This window comes from Panulirus ornatus, chromosome 69 (genome assembly GCF_036320965.1).
Source record: "Panulirus ornatus isolate Po-2019 chromosome 69, ASM3632096v1, whole genome shotgun sequence".
Lineage (NCBI taxonomy): Eukaryota > Metazoa > Arthropoda > Malacostraca > Decapoda > Palinuridae > Panulirus > Panulirus ornatus.
Genome location: NC_092292.1, coordinates 18,918,720 through 18,939,490, shown reverse-complemented (window position 1 = coordinate 18,939,490; position 20,771 = coordinate 18,918,720). Strand labels below are relative to the sequence as shown.

The 20,771-nt window shown below is 44.6% G+C and overlaps 1 protein-coding gene across 2 annotated transcripts in view; it reads left to right on the top strand.

Annotated features, from left to right (window-relative positions):
• The window catches only part of LOC139747675 (uncharacterized), a 90,524-nt gene that overhangs the window by 63,861 nt on the left and 5,892 nt on the right, over positions 1 to 20,771 (top strand). For both annotated transcript variants that reach the window (XM_071660250.1, XM_071660251.1), the window contains exon 2: positions 19,669 to 19,961. In XM_071660250.1, the coding sequence (XP_071516351.1) occupies positions 19,669 to 19,961 (293 nt within the window). The remainder of the gene's footprint in view (positions 1 to 19,668; positions 19,962 to 20,771) is intronic.

Genomic DNA, 20,771 nt, shown 5'->3' with positions numbered 1-20,771 from the left:
GCAAAGCACCTCTGATTGCCTCGTATTATTTGACAAATTCTCAGCGTTCATATGTGGCTCAGTGACCCAGGGATTTGTTACAGATCAACTGTTTCAGCCAGTTCTCGTTTTCCTTCTGTGGTTCCGAGGTTCAGGGATCTGACATAGATTATCTGTTTCATGGAGATTCAACGATGAAATTGCAATATTCCCCGAAGGTCGCTGTTATATCGGTCTTTCCACAGACAGTAAACAGCTTCACATATGGATTCGTGAGTGTCATACCTATGATGCTGCCTCTTCGAGATGTCCTCATTATCAGAATAGATCAGGTATATATAACTACAGACTTCCGAAAGACCATTAATCAGTGTGGTTGATATTTATAAAATACTGTGACAAAATCAATCAAGAAATGTCCTATTGCAGTTCCCCACAGCGTGTACCTCCGTAGTTCTCAGAACCAGCGAAGCTTTTCAGAGACGGACCTAGGGAATGTTGTGAAGTCTGGACCCAGAAAATATTGTGAATATTCCCTGTTGTACCGACGGTATCGATTCCCAATGTCGTATTTTCAGTAATGTTTCTAAAGGTTTTTGAAGAAGGTAGTAAGGGAGGGAGGGGGGGGGGGAGGAGAGGGGGGAAATCTTTGACTTTGATCCTCCTACAGGAGGATCAAAGTCAAAGTCATTGGCAACAATGTTCACTTGCAGTATCCAGTATGGTGTTGGATGGGGTACTTGCTCCCCCTAGAAGTATAAACGCAAACTTTATCCTTTTTTTTGTTCAGTAACTTTATGCTTCGGGTCCAGGCGTTTTCTGGGCTCTGGATGGGTGCATTTTAAAGCTGAGGCACCAAGATCTGCCCCTGTTCTATGGGAAAGATTCTATCTCTAAAAATTGATCTAGATTCTCCTTCTTTTCTCAGCGAAGACTAAATGAATTTTAGCCCACTGGACACAGGGTCATCGTCTCTGGTGAGCTCACCGATGATCTAGTCTACTCTGAGACTCGTTATCTTGTTCTTATGAACCATCACGGCTCGGTCTCAGCACATAACCTGCATAGGAGATCCTATTATGTTTGTATATGCTTCAGTATATCCTTATACCAATTGTCTAAAATTCTTGCACAAGTTTCGTAATTTGGTTGACTCTGCGCAATCAAACCAGGGCTCCCCAGGGGCCTCGGAGTTCAAAATATGCTTCTAAAGTCCTGTAAATTTACGACACTACATAAGTTTTGTCTCCTGGTTTCTGAGTTGAATCAACTGAACCGTCATTTTCACTCACGTTTGTGTTTGGTTCTGTCGAGTCTCGGGTAAAGAGTCGTCCGAAAGATTCGAAACCTATGTTTGGATGCTTTCATTCTCCGGCGATGCTTCGCTGGAACGAAACAATAGAGGCGAGAGAGGGAATGACCCAATGAGAGAGAGAGAGAGAGAGAGAGAGAGAGAGAGAGAGAGAGAGAGAGAGAGAGAGAGAGAGAGAGAGAGAGAGTCACCTTCATACTCTATCACCATAACACCTACTGTGATTCTGCTTCACTTTATTCAAAGCAACACCGGGGGGGTCTCAGAACGCTAAGGGGTTCGAACGCCTCCTCTCATATCGGCACTCTAACCCCGTATATGGGATCAGTCAACAAATGCAACACATCAGGCAACATTTAACACATGATACTGAACGCTGGAAGTAAACATGTCAAGCACATGTATACGTCATGAACTGTAAAGCTATTCTGTTCACTGCCCGCAAACAGCGGGCTAAAAATTCAAATGCTTTCATATAATTCAGAAAACTTTCGAACTATTTCGCTCGGGCATGACACCCTGCTGGCATATGTCTGGCTATATACTCGGGTTATCCAGCAGAAAGTTTTGACCTTTAACACAACGGTACGACCTTTTGAGTCCAACGGTACGACTTTCTGAGCACAGCGGTACGACCTCTTGAGCACAACGGTGCGACCTTTTGAGCACGACGGCACGACCCTTGGATGTGACGACTTGGTCTTTGATGTGACCCTTTTGTGTCTGGCTAAAGACAAGGCCTTGATACTTAAGGGTTATATAGTCGTACTTCAATCAAGGTCATACAGTCGTGCTCAGAGATCATACAGTCATGCTCAGAGGTTATACAGTCATGCTCAGAGGCCATACAGTCGTATTCAATGGTCATACAGTCATGCTCAGAGGTCATACAGTCATGCTCAGAGGCCATACAGTCATGCTCAAATGCCATACAGTCATGCTCAGAGGCCATACAGTCGTGTTCAATGGTCATACAGTCGTGCCCAAGGCTTTCAAACCTGAACTGGAACCTGGAATGACCAAGTTTTGCAAAAGTCTTCCAAACGCCAACCCTCACTTTCTACTGTCAATAGTTGAGGGAGAGGGAGAGGACAGAACACATAACTTCCTCTCCTCCCCCTTCACCACCACACACTCACTTCCACACACACTCATCACAAAGCCACACACACTTCCTCCCAACATAGTATCTTCACCTCTGAATCTCCAGGTTACCTTCGATGATTCTTGCGCAAGTCACTCACAACAGCACCAAGATCCCTTTGGTGAATCTTGTAGAATCCTCCAGCAATATATGTTCTCCGAACCCCAGCGGCGAGTGAGATTCGATTCCCCACAAAGCTGTCCAGGAAAACATGTAATACGCTAAAAGGTTTTTAAGAAGACTATCTATTCAAGATGCCATGCTCAGTTTAGACCCTCGCTTGAGTGTAGCAAGGCAAGCCATATATATATATATATATATATATATATATATATATATATATATATATATATATATATAGTCCTCCAACAACTAGGATTCGAACCACGTATCATTTGCGTGGTAACTGGGTACGCCGACCACTCGGCTATACTACCCACAATAAGGAAATGACTATTCGATTATTAGTAATGGAATACCTTACGTCTCACGTCCATGAGCGGCGGGGTTTAGACCGGTCTATTCCCTTCAAACTCATATTATCCAGTAGTCAGCAATTTCACTGAACTAACTGTCACGACGTGGAGGTATATGAACACGAACATAGTGCATATGAACGCGCACTTTCGTAGAACACATAGTCATTTTCCTGTAATGGGCAATATAGCCGAGCAGTTAATGTACCCAGCTACCACGCATATGATACGAGGTTCGAATCCTTCCTGATGGAGGGCATTATGTGTTCCATGAAACTGTGTGTGTGTGTGTGTGTGCTTTTGATAAGTGTCATCAAAAAACATATCCTGTTGATCTTGACGTAAAGATCACGACAGACACACACATGACACGAGCTAAGGTAAAGGAATCTTCCATTTTCACCATCCGTGTCAGTAAAGGTCAACATATATTCTTCACCACGATCTTCCGCCACCGTAAGGCATGGGAAGGGAACCAACGAATATTATTTTCGTATTTTCGTGAAATTAGATTTTCAAAGAATTATACTCTCAAGGTGGGATCAAGATTCAATTTAGGAGCGTGTGTAATTAGCTGAGCGTGGCGAGAGTGCCATGCTTGCTATGATGATATTCATGGTTACTGAGGACATTAAGCCTTAAGTGTAATTAGTCTACCTGTCATTTCCCTGTCTGTCTGTCTGTCTGTCTTATATACGTATATGTATGTGTGTGTGTGTGTGTGTGTGTGTGTGTGTGTGTGTGTGTGTGTGTGTGTGTGTGTGTGTGTATAAACGTACCATAAGCACAAGTCCTCCCTCCCCTTGCGGTAATATTCGGTGTAAGTCCTCTTCCTCCACTCAGCTCCCGACCATTCACTTGTTCCCCAGACGCAAAAATATTTCCACCCTGAGTTTTACTCTCCAAAGAGATACCGGGAGTAAAAGATAACGTGACTGAAAGATAATGAGAATAAAAGACCTGAAAATAGGTGAAGATGGTAAGAGTTCAGGGAGGCAAGACCTGAAAATGAGCCTCACTTCGGAGGAGCTGCCCTAAGGGGAGGCAACTACCCCAGCAGCAGCAGGAGGAGCAGTAGCCCCCAGAGACGGTTTCCTTTGCAATGCTCCACTTTCAATATCAGGGAATGGCGAGGTGTTGTTCAGGTCTGCATATTTCATGAACAGGTTTTTTATGGCTTTATATCTTTGTTAGTTTATAGATAAGAAGACACCACCCCCCCTTTCCTTCCCCTTTCAAGCCACCTAGTTGACTGAAAGGGAAAGTAATCAGAGAAAAGGTGTTGATGTGGCAGTAGGCTTGACGGAGGCGCTTGGCATGGAGTTATAAGACGTGTGGTTAATGGGGTAAAGATTAATGAAATATATGATTAAATGGGCGAGTGTTTTGACGGTGGATGTGGGTGCTTGATGGCTGGCACTTGAAGATATAACTGGTCTGACGAAATATAGGGTTTTTAGGAATCAATCTACCAAGTCTTAACACGACAGAAAGACTATAAGTTCTACTAGATAATAGAGATCTTAAGTATGTAAATATAACATATAATGGCACATGAGCATCATAAAAGATAATCGTATTCCATGTAAAGAGTATCAGAGAATTTCATCCGATGCTCAAATGCCGCTGAGCTTACTACCATCCTCTGGCTGAACTCATCATCTTTGAAATATCACCTTCTTCCTCACGACAGCTGCAGTGCTCTCGTAGTGGTACAGGGAAATTCTCCGGACCTTCTGGAATATCAGGAGGAGCAGGTGGCTGGAAGCATGTCCTGGACCCTGCTCCAGTAGGCCATCAACTGACCCAGTTATTTAGGAGTAAATATCCTCCCTGGAGGTCTCTCACCTCGCCTGCCCATCTCCTGATGGTAGGGCGAGAAAGACTCATTATCATCACACTTTCACAAACCTCCTGATCAACGGAACGCACACACACACACACACACACACACACACACACACACACACACACACACACACACACACACAGACCCTTTTCCCTCCACATCTTCGTAAAGTCTCGTAGGAGACTTCTCTTTCGTCGTGAACTGAAAAATCTCTCCCTTAGGTGGCTTCCTGGAAAGAGTCTCTCACTGACATTTATGGAAGCCTCCTTAAAGAGACTCCCTTCTCCCTGGTAGCCTCCCTGATGAGACGCTCGTCACCCTTCCGCTCGAGATAACCTCCCACCCTCCGTCTCAACTTCTCCATGCCCGTTGTGTGAGAGAAAAAAGACACCCTCCCTCTCTGGTCTTGATGCAATATACACTGCGCTCCGCCCACCGTTGCTAAGTCTTCGCTTGAAGAATTCAGTCGTGAAGTCCCGTTGCCAGTCTCACTTTAGATGTCCCTCACTTATAAATGTCCTGGTGCGTGTTCTCTCCTCCCCAGCGGTTTCTCTCCTCCCGAGGTGGTTTTCTCCTCCTTAGCGGGTGTCATCCTCCCAGTGTGTTCTCTCTCTCTCTCTCTCTCTCTCTCTCTCTCTCTCTCTCTCTCTCTCTCTCTCTCTCTCTCTCTCTCTCTCTCTCTCGTAGGGATCGTGTTTTTTCTCCCCCAGGGGGCTCTCTCTACTCCCCATTGGGTTCTCTCCTCCCCTAGGGGTTTTTCTTGCTTTACTACTAAGTTCTTTCTACACCAGACAAGTTCATCTCCCCTCTTCCCCTCTCCTAAGTTCATTCCCACAAGTTCTCTACTTTCCACGAGGTTCTCACGACTCTAGCAAGAGTTCTACTCCTCAGCAGAGGTTCTCAAGACGTCGCAACTCCTGCAGGAGGCACATCTCTACCTTCCCAAAGACGCCTCTCTCTCTCTCTCTCTCTCTCTCTCTCTCTCTCTCTCTCTCTCTCTCTCTCTCTCTCTCTCTCTCTCTCTCTCTCTCTCTCTCTCTCTCTCTCTTCTCTCCCCCCACCCCTTTCACATCCACATAATTACGTCCACACCTCCATCACATGACGGTCATTTCACGCTCACAAATGCAAAACTTCCACGGCGTCACTGGTGGTCACGCAAACGACAAATCCCTCACCTCAACACTGATACCGTCATCCCTGCACCTCCGTCGTCTGCTTCGTGACTCATCCTTATTTCCATGACTGTCACCATCACTGTCATGTTACCTACTTCCTCATCGTTCTTTCCCCCTCACACTCCTCCTATCCCTTAACATGACGCGCCAAAGGGATCTCCCTCACCACCCCAGCGCCGCGATCAATAACCTATACTTTGCTCTCCTCTCAAGCTGTGTTTGCTCCTTGATGAGGTTGTGATTATTCTGGGCAAGTGTGAGGGACTTGTGTACGGATGGGCCACCATCATCGCTGGTGTGTATGTAGTGTACTCCGGCGACCTTTGTTTAGCGTGTGTGTGCTGTGTGAGAGGTCACGAGGGTGGGGGAACCTCTCCTAGCCACTCTCAAGTGGGACTGGAAGTTGTCCTCATCACTACTTGCATCTCTCAAGGGATATTGGAGGTCATCCTCGTCGCTGCCGCACTTCTAAAGTGGTGTTGGAGTTCATCCTCGTCACTGTTGAACTTCTAAAGTGGCAGTGAAAACTGTTCTCTTTTCTGGTACAGCTAGGTTGTCCTCCTCCTTGAGGTCATCCTCGACACCACTACACATCTGACACACCTGCCTTACCTTCGGCAGGTATACGTATGGCCTCTTATTACCCAGTGTCGCCATGTTGGCGAGAATCCCCTTAATTCCGCAAATTAAATTTTTTCGTCCTGTAAATGGAAGGCCATGGGAGGCACCGGAGGGGAGGAGGAGGGATTGGGTCGACACAGGTAGGGAGGGAAGGGGAAAGGTCGTAGGTAAAAGGTCACAGGGAAGAGAGGTGGTAGGATGAAAGGAGTGTAGCACCTGAGGCCAGAAGTTGGGTAATAGGATCTCGAGTGAGGCCAGAGAGGAGAGGACCATGAAACGGGGTGGTAATCACGAGTGTGAGGTGAGATGGGAAGGATGAGGATCATGACATGGCTTCGAGGATGAACAGCGGGTGTGAGAATAGTGAGTGGGAGAGCCAACGAGAGGATCCCAAGCGGAGTGGGGTGTCGAAAACATAATTTGAGTGGGGTTATGTCTGGCTAAATTCTGTGGTCTGTATCTTTTTATTTTTTGTTCCAGTGTCTGAGCAAAGCCGAGACGAGACAGTGTCTATTTCATTTTTTTTTCAACATACGAAAGTTTCATGTCTGGTAATGAAATGTAATATGCATTCCTTCCAGCTGATTAGGAGATATGAATTGCTACAAAGGGAGAGAGAGAGAGAGAGAGAGAGAGAGAGAGAGAGAGAGAGAGAGAGAGAGAGAGAGAGAGAGAGAGAGAGAGAGAGAGAGAGAGAGAGAGAGAGAGAGAGAGAGAGAGAGAGGGGGGGGGGGGAAATGAGCGAGCGTTCGGTAGTATGAGGGAGGTGATCATGATGAGACAGGATAAGGGTAGGGTGTGGGTGGAAGCCTCATCCATTCCTCATGGATGCTCTGTAGCACCTCACACGACGTGTAATTTCCTGTAGACTTCACAGGGTTCGAGGACAAGGGTAGGCGTGGAGGTAGGGGTGTCTGGGCTCCAACGACATCGTAAATAAACCAACAAGAAATAAAATGAAAGATGAAAATGAAAGCACAAGTTTATATGGTTATGTATGTAAAGAATGTTTTTTTTTGTGATTGTATGTGTTAATCCTATTACTAAAGCTTCTGTTGTTAAAATCCCTTGTACTGAAATCCCTATCGCTGATAATCCTGTTGAAATCCTTGTTGATTCCTAGAGCTAAAATCCCTGTCGTTGTAATCGCTGTTTATCTCTTCAGGATGTAATTCTTGTATTCATGTTACACACACACACACACACACACACACACACACACACACACACACACACACACACACACTTTTGACTCACGCATACTTAAAAAGCTGGTGTTCAGTGTGTTAAGTGGTGTCGATGGTGTCAGCTGGTGTCAGCTGGTGTCAGCTGCGATTAAGAGTGTATATCTCTTATCAGCAACAGCTAATGATAAGCTAAGTGAGCTCGCAGTAAAGCTGTTGTAATCTGGGATTTTATTGTGGAGATTAATGGGTCCTAATTGTTCAGAGGATTACTCCATTCTCTGAAGTAATCTCTCATGCTAATTTATGCATACGTTTGTGTTGTGATGAATTACCCAGCCAAGGCTTGGATAATGATGGGTTCTCAGTGGCTACGTGCAGAACTGCATGCAGCTTTCTGCTCGACTTGTGGGCGATTAAGAAAGTGTTATAAATGAGCATGAACATATGGAGGATCGAAATCATATGCGTATAATATGAAGTGCTCTGATCCCTTGAACTTGACGACGGTATAGTCCATAGCTCCACGATGATACGACCCTCGAGTGTGAGGTCGTGATGAGTGACCTCACCGTCAAAGGTTGGGTCAAGGGTCGTTCCATCATTCCCAAGGTTCGTACCGTTATGATATAAAGGGTCGTACCGTTGTGTTCAAGGACGGTGCTGTCTTCTTCAAGGACTGTACCACCATGCTCAAGGATCAAGGGATTGAAATTAGATATAGTTTCATGATCTCAAATTTGGTTATCATTACCAAAAGGACAGAGAATACAATGGCATCTTGACAATAGAAACATCACCGTATTATATTATTCCTTATTCGTAAAGACTAACTGTTGCATATTACGTTTTGTGGGACAGATGATTAAAAGGATTTTACATATTTTCTTCTTTCTCCCTTTGACTGTCAATCATCGTAATTAAGTAATGTGAAACTGAATACCATTAACAGTTTGATGAAGTCGTGATATGATTTATTTTTTTTGACGTCCTTTACATAAATGCAGGACAGGTTGAAATTAATTTGTATACGAGATAAACTTTTGTTTGATTCTTTTTTATCGCTCCTCTTGTTCTGTATACTGTAGTGCTGAATATCCCACGCTGAAATGCACACACACACACACACACACACACACACACACACACACACACACACTCACACACACACACACACACATATACAGATATGCAGCAGCAGCATCAACAGTAGTTAGATCTCAAGGTCATGATATGATACAGACAGACAGACGCGTGATGGTGGCCAATACTAAACCACAGAACCTCCAGAGCCCCGGAATAACACGGAGGAGGAAGACCTTAGAAATCCCTCCCCCTGCAGGAAACTATGAATGGGGAGGATCACAGGTAATGGTCTCCTCGGGTGTACAAGCCTGTATTCATGATCCCGACGGCTGTGAATGGCTCCCGACGCCCCGCTAAGTAGGTACGTGGTCCTCCGCCCCATCGACCAGTCTTTCCCCATAGGTCTCCTAGGGCTGGCTACCTCCTCGCTGATGACGAGTCGCTGGTGCCGACAATCACTCACCTCGACGGTAGTTTTGTGCGTCTTTCTCTAAGATTTATAATCAGTGATTGCAGGATTCACTTATTGAAATAAGAGAGGTAATCTCTCGTTCTTCCCGGCGTCTGAATCAGTGAAAGAACTGATGAAAACGAGAGAAATTATGATCAAAATTGTCTCTTGCTTTGTCTACACTTCCTCTTAATCCTCACGTCTCATTACGTGATCTGATCGTATTTCTTATTCTCTTTATCCTAAAGGCTTTACTTAAAGGAACGATCCAACACTGTTTACCTAAAATAATCGCTTGCTACTACCTTCATTATTAATCCCATGCGTTATATACATTATCACAAACAGTTGAGTTATATTTGTCAACATTTTGATTACCTTAAGTTCACGGTAAACTCGTGGAATCTGTCTTTGGTTTACTTAAGGAAAAACGGAGGAATTGTAACGAAATAGTGTCTCTGTGGAGAGCAGCCTTTCCTGTTTACCTTCCTCCAGGGTTGATCAATACCTCCAGCGCCTCAACACTCCATGCATGAAGCTCACCCAACCCATGATGACACACGTACCACCTGCCTTCCTTCAGCGACAGTTCACGTGTTTTTCATTGCTGATATACGTACACACACACACACACACACACACACACACACACACATACTCTTTTCCAGGAAGCATTGCATATTTATGAATTTAACTCTTCCGTTTTCACTAGGTAGAAGTACATATTGAGCAATTACCTCCTCTTATATCATTCATCCACGTTTTGTGAAAGTGGAAAAAAAGATGAAAGACTTCCGATACGATGGAGGTCAGTGAATATTCCATTCATTATTCACTGCAGCAGTGAAGAGCACTGTTGAACCTAGCACGTAACTATCCTTGAATTCATTTTGAAATTATAACGATGGCAATCATTTCAAATTTAGCTTAGCAAAATTAAACTCAAAATGACTCGTTTCCCGGACTACGAATTCATACATTTATGTATTTCACTGAGATTAGAAATAGTCCAACATTACCTGGCTTACCTGTAATTAAACAAGTGGAACCAGAAATACAAACATTTATATCTGTAATTGCCCCGGTAATTGGCAGTGGGTAATTTGGATAATTCACGTGAGTTTATGGTGAATAGTATTCGATATTATTCATAAGTATTCTGTTTGTCGGTATTTGTAGAATTAGACACCTGTTGTATTCCTAGGAAGATGTAGTGCAGGACGTTCTCCAGATCCTCACACTTCCCAGGATGGTGTAGAAGCCATCACTGTGTTCCCATATTTATCACACTTCTGAAGACATTATTAGGGGCTACTGTGTCTCTCAGGTCTACTTTTATCATGGTACACATAAGTATGAATATTCCAGAGTATTCAGAATATTCCAAACTGCTTAGAAAAAATTCCTTGTGTATTTTCTGTTGTGTACCAGATGTCTAAATTTCACGAAATAAAAGACGTCATGAAAAAAGAAAAACAATGAAGCGATGTAACAGTTACTAAACCACCAAACGACGTTTGAAAGTTTCGCTCTCTGTCTGCCTGTCTTTCTGTCTGTCTGTCTGCCTGTCTGTCTGTCTTTCTCTCTGTCTGTCTGCCTGTCTGTCTGTCTGTCTGTCAGTCTGTCTATCTGTCTGTCTGTTTGTGTCCCTCTCTCCCTCCCTCTCTCTCTCTCTCTCTCTCTCTCTCTCTCTCTCTCTCTGGTCCAGTATTGTCCACGCCCCCGGCATGGGCCGCATGAAGAGTTTAGCATACCTGAAGGCTTCATGGAAAAGGTGTTGGCGGCCGCTTCTCCCACGCCAAGAATCAGGAGCAGATCGCCCCACGACCTCCACTGGAGGAGAAGAGAAGGCATATATAATATAAAAGGGAGTTGGGAGCGAAGGGTTGTGAGAGAAGCGCTAGGAAGGAGGATATTGCCTGGCTGACTGACGAGTTCAGTAGATCGAAGACTCCCAACCATTATTACATCTTCAGGAGATGGGTGGGTCGGTCTTCATTCATAGGTGAAGGAGGTCTGAGAGAATGGTTCGTGGGTGCCGCTTTGTCGGTCTCTGGGGTGCGTGATGTGACAGCGTTACATAAAGCTGATATGCCTTACTGTGCACGTAGGTACAATAAGACCATCATCTGTAGTTTGTTGCGAAAGGTCTCTTGGCCGACAGCGGTCGATGTGATACGATAAAACGCTACTTATGACTGACGTAGATATATATATATATATATACATATAGAAAGGTATACGTGCTTATGTTCTCCTGTCTTTTAAGTTTCTTTGTCAACATATCACCTTTCACACGTATGTATGTTTGGATATTCATGAGGACGTTTGTATGTACGCATAAGCGTGTTTTTGTATATGTTTACGTATGTTTGTTGGTCTTTGCACACGCATGCACGAGTTCTCACTCTCGTTTTCCGTGTCTCACTCCATGATCCAAGACAAGGAGGCAATCACCTCCCTATTTCTTGTCTTTTGATGGCTCGTGGGTACGTCATGTTCTTCTCTACTCTGAGCCCTTCATTTTACTGTTAAAGGACAATACCAGAGGTCAGAGCCAGCCACAGGCCATTATTATAGATGGAGTGACTTACAGCAAAGCGATATGGTGAGAAACAGTATCTAGTAAGGCCTCTCCTACACCTACTTTTATAGAAAATGAGCACTACCATTCTCATCTTCTGATAAGAGATGTAATCCTATGTATATCCATTTGAAATGAAGATGGGAGAGAGTTGAAGAGACGAGAGCTAACTCAAATAAGCGAGTTGAAGGGATGAAAGAGATAGATCACTCGGGCGAGAGCCGACAAAGTAGAGAGAGTTCTTTTCTCTAATTCCTTGTGGTTAGAGTGGCCACCACTCCTGGGTGTGTCTAAGGGGAGTAAGTTCTCCCATACTGTGGAAGAAAGTAGCTCTATCACACCTCCTTCATCATAGCGTATCTCACCTTCAGCTCCCTCTGATTACAGTAGCCGTCACCTATATCTGAAATGAGGGACCTTCCTGTGTCCCCTTCGACAGGAGAGAAGTCCTCCTCTCGGTCACTTCTCAGATAAATAACATTCTGTTTACCTCCTCATGGCAGTACAGTCTCAGCTAACCCCTCACTAAAGCAAAGCAGCTTCCCTGTACACCCCGTTGAGTAGAGCAATACTCGCCTACTTTATTATGAGTGGAGGAGGAAGAAGAAGAGGAAGAGGAGGAGGAGGAGGAGGGAGTTCTTCACAGCGACTGTGTGAAGCATCTTTTATCCACTGTTGAGGAGAGTACACCACAGAAGCCTTACGGGGAGGCCACAACATTGACATTCTATTCAAGGAAACTTGTCCCTTGTCCTCACCTTTTCTTGTTATTCCTCAGATTCTTTAATTATCTTTTAATCATCTTTATCTTTAAACATTCTTCTTTTATCTTTCCTTCTCTTAAAGTTACCAAAGTACTTTGCTTCGATGTTCTCTAAGTGATAAGAAACTTCTTTGTCGTCCTCTGGATTACATCTATCTATTTTGGACTTTGCTCGGGATCGAGTTTCTTCGCTGTTTCGGTTCATTTGTTATCGACCTCTTCATTTGCTCTGACCCTCTAGGGATTAGGTCATCGGCCAGGCCATCACACTCAAAGGTCACGCTTAAGGATCGTACCATCGTGCTCAAGGGTCGTACTGTCCTCCTCAAAGTCAAGTGTTACCTCTAAAGATTTCATTTTCTGTAGTTTACACCTTCGCCTCCAGGCTGCCGTCCCGCCCCTCCCCCCCCACCAACACTTATCTTGACTACCCAACCCGGAATTAATCCAGAGGAGCCTCGTACGTTAATCCTTTCTGTTTGTTCCTGCGAGGCATTTCGTGTCTCTGAATAATGGCTCTCATGTACGTTCCTCTCTCTCTCTCTCTCTCTCTCTCTCTCTCTCTCTCTCTCTCTCTCTCTCTCTCTCTCTCTCTCTCTCTCTCTCCAGCCGCCTTAAGCTTACTGCAATCCTTTTATGTTCGCCTAACGTATTTTTAATCTTTTTATATCAAATTAAATGCATTCAAGTCTGGAAACCTTAGAATACTCACCCCTCGCTTGCTCTCCGTTCGTCTAAGGTCTACAAAAACGTCAACAGATTTGCCTGGATTTTGCCATTACAACCCTTGGAGAACCGAGTTCTTTAGCCACTTCTATAGAGGATTTACGCACGTACAGACATCACGGAGCTTGAACAACTTTACCCATACGAATAAGGTTTACTTGAGAACTCTTCAAAAAAAAGGAGATCTGGCTTCAAGGGGAAACTTGCTTGGTTTTGTTTAAAGTCTCTGGTACCAGTGTCCTAAGGCGAAGCCTCCTTGTGTATGTTCTTTGGGCAAGCTTGTCCAGGGATCTCCCCCAAGACTTCTGAAGGTTTAGACCGAAAACTTTCCTACTCGAGAGGATGACCCAAGTCAGTTAAGCCATTGTGACCTTAAGACCTGACTTATCTTCCTTGTTGACTTGAATCTTTAGTTCCGGAGACGAATATATATATATATATATATATATATATATATATATATATATATATATATATATATATATATATATATATATATATATATATATATATACATATATATATACACTTGCTTTAGATTGCTTGCAACACCCGGTTCCCATCTTCTGTACAAGTTTGCAATGTCCATCTTCCAGGTCGTAGGATGGCCTGCAACAACCCAGTTCTCAGCTCTTCCCGAGCCTTGGGGGCATCCAGCTCCCAGATCCTTCCTCAAGGAACCCCACATCTCCAAGCCCTCTCAAAGGCCTCAGCATCCTGCCAAAGCCTTCACCCCGATTTCTCAAGTTACAAATCTTGTTTGGCATAAGATGTGTTGTTGCAACATTCGTCTCGGAGACGCGGGTCAGCAACCCGACCCAGGAGGAACTTAATGTATCACGCTCGTGATTTCTATTTGTGTATGTGTGTGTGTGTGTGTGTGTGTGTGTGTGTGTGTGTGTGTGTAATGGCTACAGGGAAGGAGCTTTACACTCTTGGGGCCCCATTTATTGACGTTTGTGTGTATGTATGTTTAGAATGATTACTTTAAGTACATAAATAAACCAAACTATCTTTGGGACATAATGCTTTGATATTCACTTCAAATTATGATTACAGAAACGGGGACTCGTAAGCATTTACACCGGGTTGTAGCTGCCTCTGTCGACCTTTGATCTTAAACAGAGGAACAGCAGGGGAAGGCGGGATGTCATATTCAACAAGATTATTCTCAATCCTAAGACGCGAATTGTTGTAATTTCCACACAGGGCGTCGCAGATCCATCATTACCGCCAGGGGTCAATAGACGGCTCTGCACGAGTGTTTGATACTGCTGGGAGAGAATAACTACTTTTGCATCAGGAGGATGCTTCATACCAGCGGGGTACAGTAGATGGCTGTGAACCGGAGGAGTTAAGCGCTTAGTAACGTCAGGATATACTAGATGGCTCTATGCCAGGGACTACATACGGTCAGGGGGACAGTCGATCGATCTATACCATGGGTATGCCCATGTCGAAGTAATTTAATCGACACTGTAGCGAAGGAGGACTTGCGACAGCGTCTGACGGCCGAGTGTCAAACCCTCTGAGAGTTGCGTCAGGTTAATGGAATACTATTGTCATGGAGACGTTCATGTCTTCGATCCTAATGTTAATGTCCAGGATGTTGGTGGACGAATGGATGTATCGGATTGACTGCTGACTTTCCAGACAGACATGCAGAGGTGCTGGTGTATATATCTGAATAAACGTATTTGCAATGGATCCTCAAGCGAAAAGTAGATTGGATTTAACTTGTATATGAAAGTATGCCTATCAGTATACGTCTGTGGAGCTTCAGTATGGACATAACTGTGGATCTAAGTCAAAGTTTAAGGACAAAATGCTCATGTAAATCTAAACATACTGTTAAGTGTAGATGAAGAGAGGAATACAAGTGTAGGTGATGTTAGTAAAATATTGCCTGAGCTTCAGGTCACGGAGGGAGTAAGCAATCACCTAACCTCAAAGAGGAGGAGGAACAACTTTAGGTTAGTGGTGAGGCTGTCTCTCCTGGCTGAGATTCTCCTGTGAGGAGCATCCAAATACATATAAAAATGGCAGACCTAAAACCCTCTGTTTTAACAATAGAATCTAACGCTTTCGTGGGGGAAGTTACGCTCTCGTTCGAATCCATATTCCTAAATTTCATCTGAATTGGTTGAATTTAAGGGATACACTAGAACAGGATTTCTTTTTCGCGTGTGTGATTCTGAACACGTGGCTCTTCACAACTGTACTGACTGCACCAGTGAATAAATAAAGAATTTTTCGTATCTCGAACTAGACCAAGAAGGAGATCCTCCAGTTTAGAGAAAGATTACCGAAGAAGTAAAGGAAAAGACGGCCATTTCTCTAAGGCAGTCAAGGTGACGACATAACCAGTCGAAGTGTTCCATCAGTTGAAGTCCTGCTGTTGTAGGGCGGGAGGCGGCGAGGGATGATGAATGTGCACGGGTCCCGCAGGTATTACTAAGGGGTCTGGCCAGGTCGTTGTGGGCCCCTCTGCCCTGCTGAACCTCCGAGACTTACTCCATAACGCGAGATTTACGGAAAATTGTGTTGTTAGGTACGTTTATTTACGAGGTATTGGCGGGGCGCTGGAGGGGACGTGTGGAAGGTGGGGTGAGTGTGGGGGGACAAGGCGTGACCCCAGGGGATGTGGCACAGGTGAAAATATTTTCGATTTATGGAAAACTTTTTATGAATGTGGTCATTACATTTTCACGCGCAACACCTGTATACCTTGCATAAGAGAGCTGTATGTGGATATTCAGGGTGTAAGTGTTGTGAGTTGTAGCAAGGCTCTCGCTCTACAGTTATAACAAGACTGGTAATGTGATTTTTTTTTTTTAAATATGTTTCGATGATGTTAGATTATTTTTTTCAGTGATAAAGATCTATGAATGTGTATCCCAGTCAACTGTGAAACTGAAACACACTAATAAGTTTCCTTTTATATATCTTTTTTCCCATGTTTTGGAACCCCAGGTGATCTTTTATTTACTCACAAAAGAATATTTTCCTACTCGAAGATCCAGGGAATCTTTTTTTCCAGTGAATCCCTTCCGTCCACTGACCTCATTCATGGCAAGACTGGCTATCTCTCGCCTCAGGACGCTCCGACACCTGCTCGACCCCTCCTCAGGCACGTCTAGCTTTAGTTTTCCTCCCATTTGAGCTCTTGAGTGCCTCGCTGGGGCGCTTGGCTCATGCTCTGGGCTCAGCTGGATGTGGTGACCTCGTGGGAGAGTGTGAGATCCTCCATGTTTCTGAGTCACGTGATGATATATATATATATATATATATATATATATATATATATATATATATATATATATATATATATATATATATATATATATATATATATGTCATGACAAACATACACAACAAGCTGTCTTTTTCCTTTCTACTTTTGTTTTCAATGTACAAAGAAAAATATTGACATGTAAAACTTGTGTCATCCGTTATATGATATGTTTGCCTTTTGGACACAAATACGACCCGCAATCTGGTCGACAAATACCCTCTGTTTACATGCCAGGGTCATCCTCTCTATATAAAAAGAAAACCTTTGAGGTTGAACCTCTACCTATCTTTGGGGTACCTGTGTCTGACGACCCCCCTCCTCCTCCATAAAGAACACCATCCTGGAAGGGGAGGCCAATCAGATACCTCCTACTGCATGTGGCGACCAGAGACTAATTGCTACAGTCGCTGTATACCTCCCCTCCCAAGGCATCCAGATGGACGACCGGCATTGGATGGATTCCCGAAGTGTTCTCTCGACCGGGAGACGAGGATCACGCTGTCAATAGTATTGTGTACATCGCCTGTTGTCTCTCTGGTTTATCAACATCTCTCTGGCCTCACATCTCCCTTCTCTGCCCGAGCAAGGCCCTCAATGGGCTCTATAGATGGCTGGAGAGTAAGGCTGGGTACGTTGTTTATTAAGTTGTATAATTCGTAAGACAAGCGTTCGCCTCTTTTCTCCACTTGAGTTCGACTCCATAATGCCTTTGAATATTAGATAAGAGCTGTAATGAGAGGCGTTCGTTCACCTGTGTAGTCGTGAGTGACCCTAGATTGTTTTGGCTTGGTGTACCTACCTAGAACGGCAAAAATAATTGAGCATCAAAACTGTAAAAAAAAGAATAAGATTTTGTTTTATGATAAGTAGGATCTAATGTTTTGGCATTACCTCGCTGGCTGCGAGTACATAAGATCGATCCCAGCCATGCTTTGTGCTGTTCGGATAAAGGAAAACTTTTATATATCATTAAACCAACAGATGACATATTCTTCAGTTTTTCTTCATATTCCTCTTGCGCAAGACGTATGTCCGTAATAATTCTCATCAAACCACACTCCGTTAGTCTTCTCATAGAGAAAACGTAACACAAATTAAGCAAACAGAGCGCAGCTCCCAGCATATTACATTCCAGAGAATTTCTGTTGCATATTGATATTAAATGTTTGTTGAGGCAGTGAGGACGCAAGCCGAGGGAGGAATGACGTATTCCAGTCGTCAGTTGCTGGTGGTATTAAAGTCCTTGTATCTCTGTATCAGGGGCTCTCCAGGTCCTTGTACCTCCGTACCAGACTCTTTCCAGAGACTTTCCAGGTGCATGTGCCTCTATTCCAGAAGTTCTTCAGGTCCTTTACCCCTGTACCAGAGGCACTCCAAGTCCTTTACCTCGGTACCAAAGGCTTTCCAGGTCCTTCATCATCTGTATCAGAAGCTTTCCAGGTCATTGCTCTTCTGTAATAGAGACTTTCCTGAACCTGGAACGGCGGTTCTCCGGGTCCTCGCTCCTCAGAATCAAAGGCTCTTCAGGTATTAAGGTATCGACTTAAAAAGTTCACAATACACATCATTTTTCTCCTCTCTTCTACTCTTTAAAGTTGTCCGAACACTGAAGTTTTCAGAACGGCGAGAACGACATATTCTGAACCTTACTTACACGCGTGTGTATGTACACATGCTTGTGTGCATACTTGTGTATGACAATGTATGTTTGCTTCATGATATATATAGGAGAAACATGTCCCTTCCACAGCGTCGACAGAAATCTGCAGAATAGCAACGCTGGTTAGATGGCAGTCCACTTTAAGCCGCAGTGAACCAACTAACTCAGGCCCCCGTCAATACATCTGGCCTGAGGCGCTCCTCAATTATCGAAAAGCAACAAAGAGTGATGTTGTTCGGGTGTGGTCTCTTGTGTTCCTCCCTCCACTAGGAAAGTGAGCTTTGCTGTGCCTCTTCCTCCATTGGGAATCTGAGGTCTGTTTTGATCTTTCCTCCACCGGGAAAGTGGGGTTTGTTGTGTCTTCTTTACTGGGAAAATGAGATCTATTATGTCTCATCTTCCTCTGAACTTATAAGTTCTGTTGCGTCATTTCCTCCACTGGGAAAGATATGATATGTAGTTTCCTCCACCGGGAAAGTTATGTTTGTCGTGTTCCTCCCTCCACTGGGAATATGAGGCTTACTCTGTTCCTCTCTTCGCTGGGAATGTGAGGCATGTTGTGTCCCATCTTGCTCTGGGGATGGAAACTGAGACATTCCTGAGTTTAGTCGATTTGCAAATATTTGTTGCCCACTCCCTCTCTCCCTCTTTCTCTCTCTCCCCCCTACACAGCCCTCTCCCCCAAAGTTGGGTAACGAGGAATACTTTCCAAGGTTTACGAGGTCTGGGTAATGTACGCTCGAGAGTGCTGGAGGGGCAGCCGGAAGAGAGGCCAAAGGTCCCCGCAGGTGAGCTATTTATGCCAACCCTCAGAAAATACTGCTTTTTCCCCTCCCCTGCTGCTGACAGCTGCGCACCTAAACCATGTGAATTATGGAGAGTAATTTTTCCTTTTTGAGGGGAAGAGAGTGATTCCCTGAGTAGTCACACTTACTCATGGCAGTAAAGAGCATAGATTTGGTGTTGCTTTTATTAAATGGGGATGATAATCATAGGCTGAAGAACTTAGGTTTATTCATGAATAATAGTATCATATTATTGGATGAATTCTCTCGTCCAACCCTTTATTCAATTATCAGTTGTGGATCACATTGCCATAACTCTTTCATCAAATCATGTTCCACGTTATACACACCGTAAACATCATGTGTAGACTACCCAACTGGTCCTGACGCTGTTTCACTTCAATACCCCTTGAACTGAGTACCCCCTTCCCCTCACACACACACACACACACACACACACACACACACACACACAAAACTATATTCTAAGTGCCAATTTAGACTATATGGAACCATCGTTCGTGTTGTATGACATGCCTAAAGCAAACACTCAGGTTTGCTCTCACTTTCGCCAGGTCTGGACCTGGAGTGATGGCGGGGAGGAAGACCTTACTTGACCCTCTGACCACAACCTTGACCCCATCCCTAGGTGCCCCCACGCCCACGCCCACGCCCATGCCAGCTGCCTCCCCACCACCATCCGCCTCACCCTTCACTCCTCCTTCCTCCTCCACCACCACGACCACTACCACCATCACCACCACCATCGCCACCACCACGGCAGTCACCAGCACCACCACGCCACCCGCTCTGAGGGCGCTGGAAGACACGTATATCATGGACAACTTCCAGAACGACCACACTAAAGGTAATTCACCAACCCTGGAAATAGCATTGTCATCTACCATTGTTGAATTACATTTCTCGCGTGTTTACCAAGGATGGTATTGTGTCACAAGACAATGTAGCTAGCGCTTGAGGCGTTCCTCGGAGGGGGAGAGAGAGAGAGAGAGAGAGAGAGAGAGAGAGAGAGAGAGAGAGAGAGAGAGAGAGAGAGAGAGAGAGAGAGATACTGCTCTGAGGATTAAAAAAACATCAGCAGATTCTAACACCATTAGCATTCCTTCCGGCTCACAGACTAATGCGTTCTTTCGTCTTTCTCTCTCTCTCTCTCTCTCTCTCTCTCTCTCTCTCTCTCTCTCTCTCTCTCTCTCTCTCTCTCTAACCCTTACATCCCCAGTCCTGCCTACCGACCTGAGCAGCTGAAGGAGGCACCCCTGCTTTGGGGTGTGTGTGTGTGTGTGTGGGTCAAGACATCAGAGTCCTCACCAGCCAGCTGAACCTGCTACTCTCGTCTTTAAATGTCTGAGCAGAGCAAGAGCCTCATCATGATCAATAACTTGGCCAGCCCTACTGTCCGTCCCTACCCAATTATTCATCGAAGGCTCGTCTACTTGCAGAGAGAGAGAGAGAGAGAGAGAGAGAGAGAGAGAGAGAGAGAGAGAGAGAGAGAGAGAGGTACCCTCTGTGCTTGTGTGTGTGTGTGTGTATGTGTGTGTGTGTGTGTGTGTGTGTGTGTGTGTGTGTGTGTGTGTGTGTGTGCGTGTAGATGTGACAGATGTGTGTGGTGTCACTTATGTATGGAAAGAGTGAGAGATAACTCTGAAGAGGAGGTGAC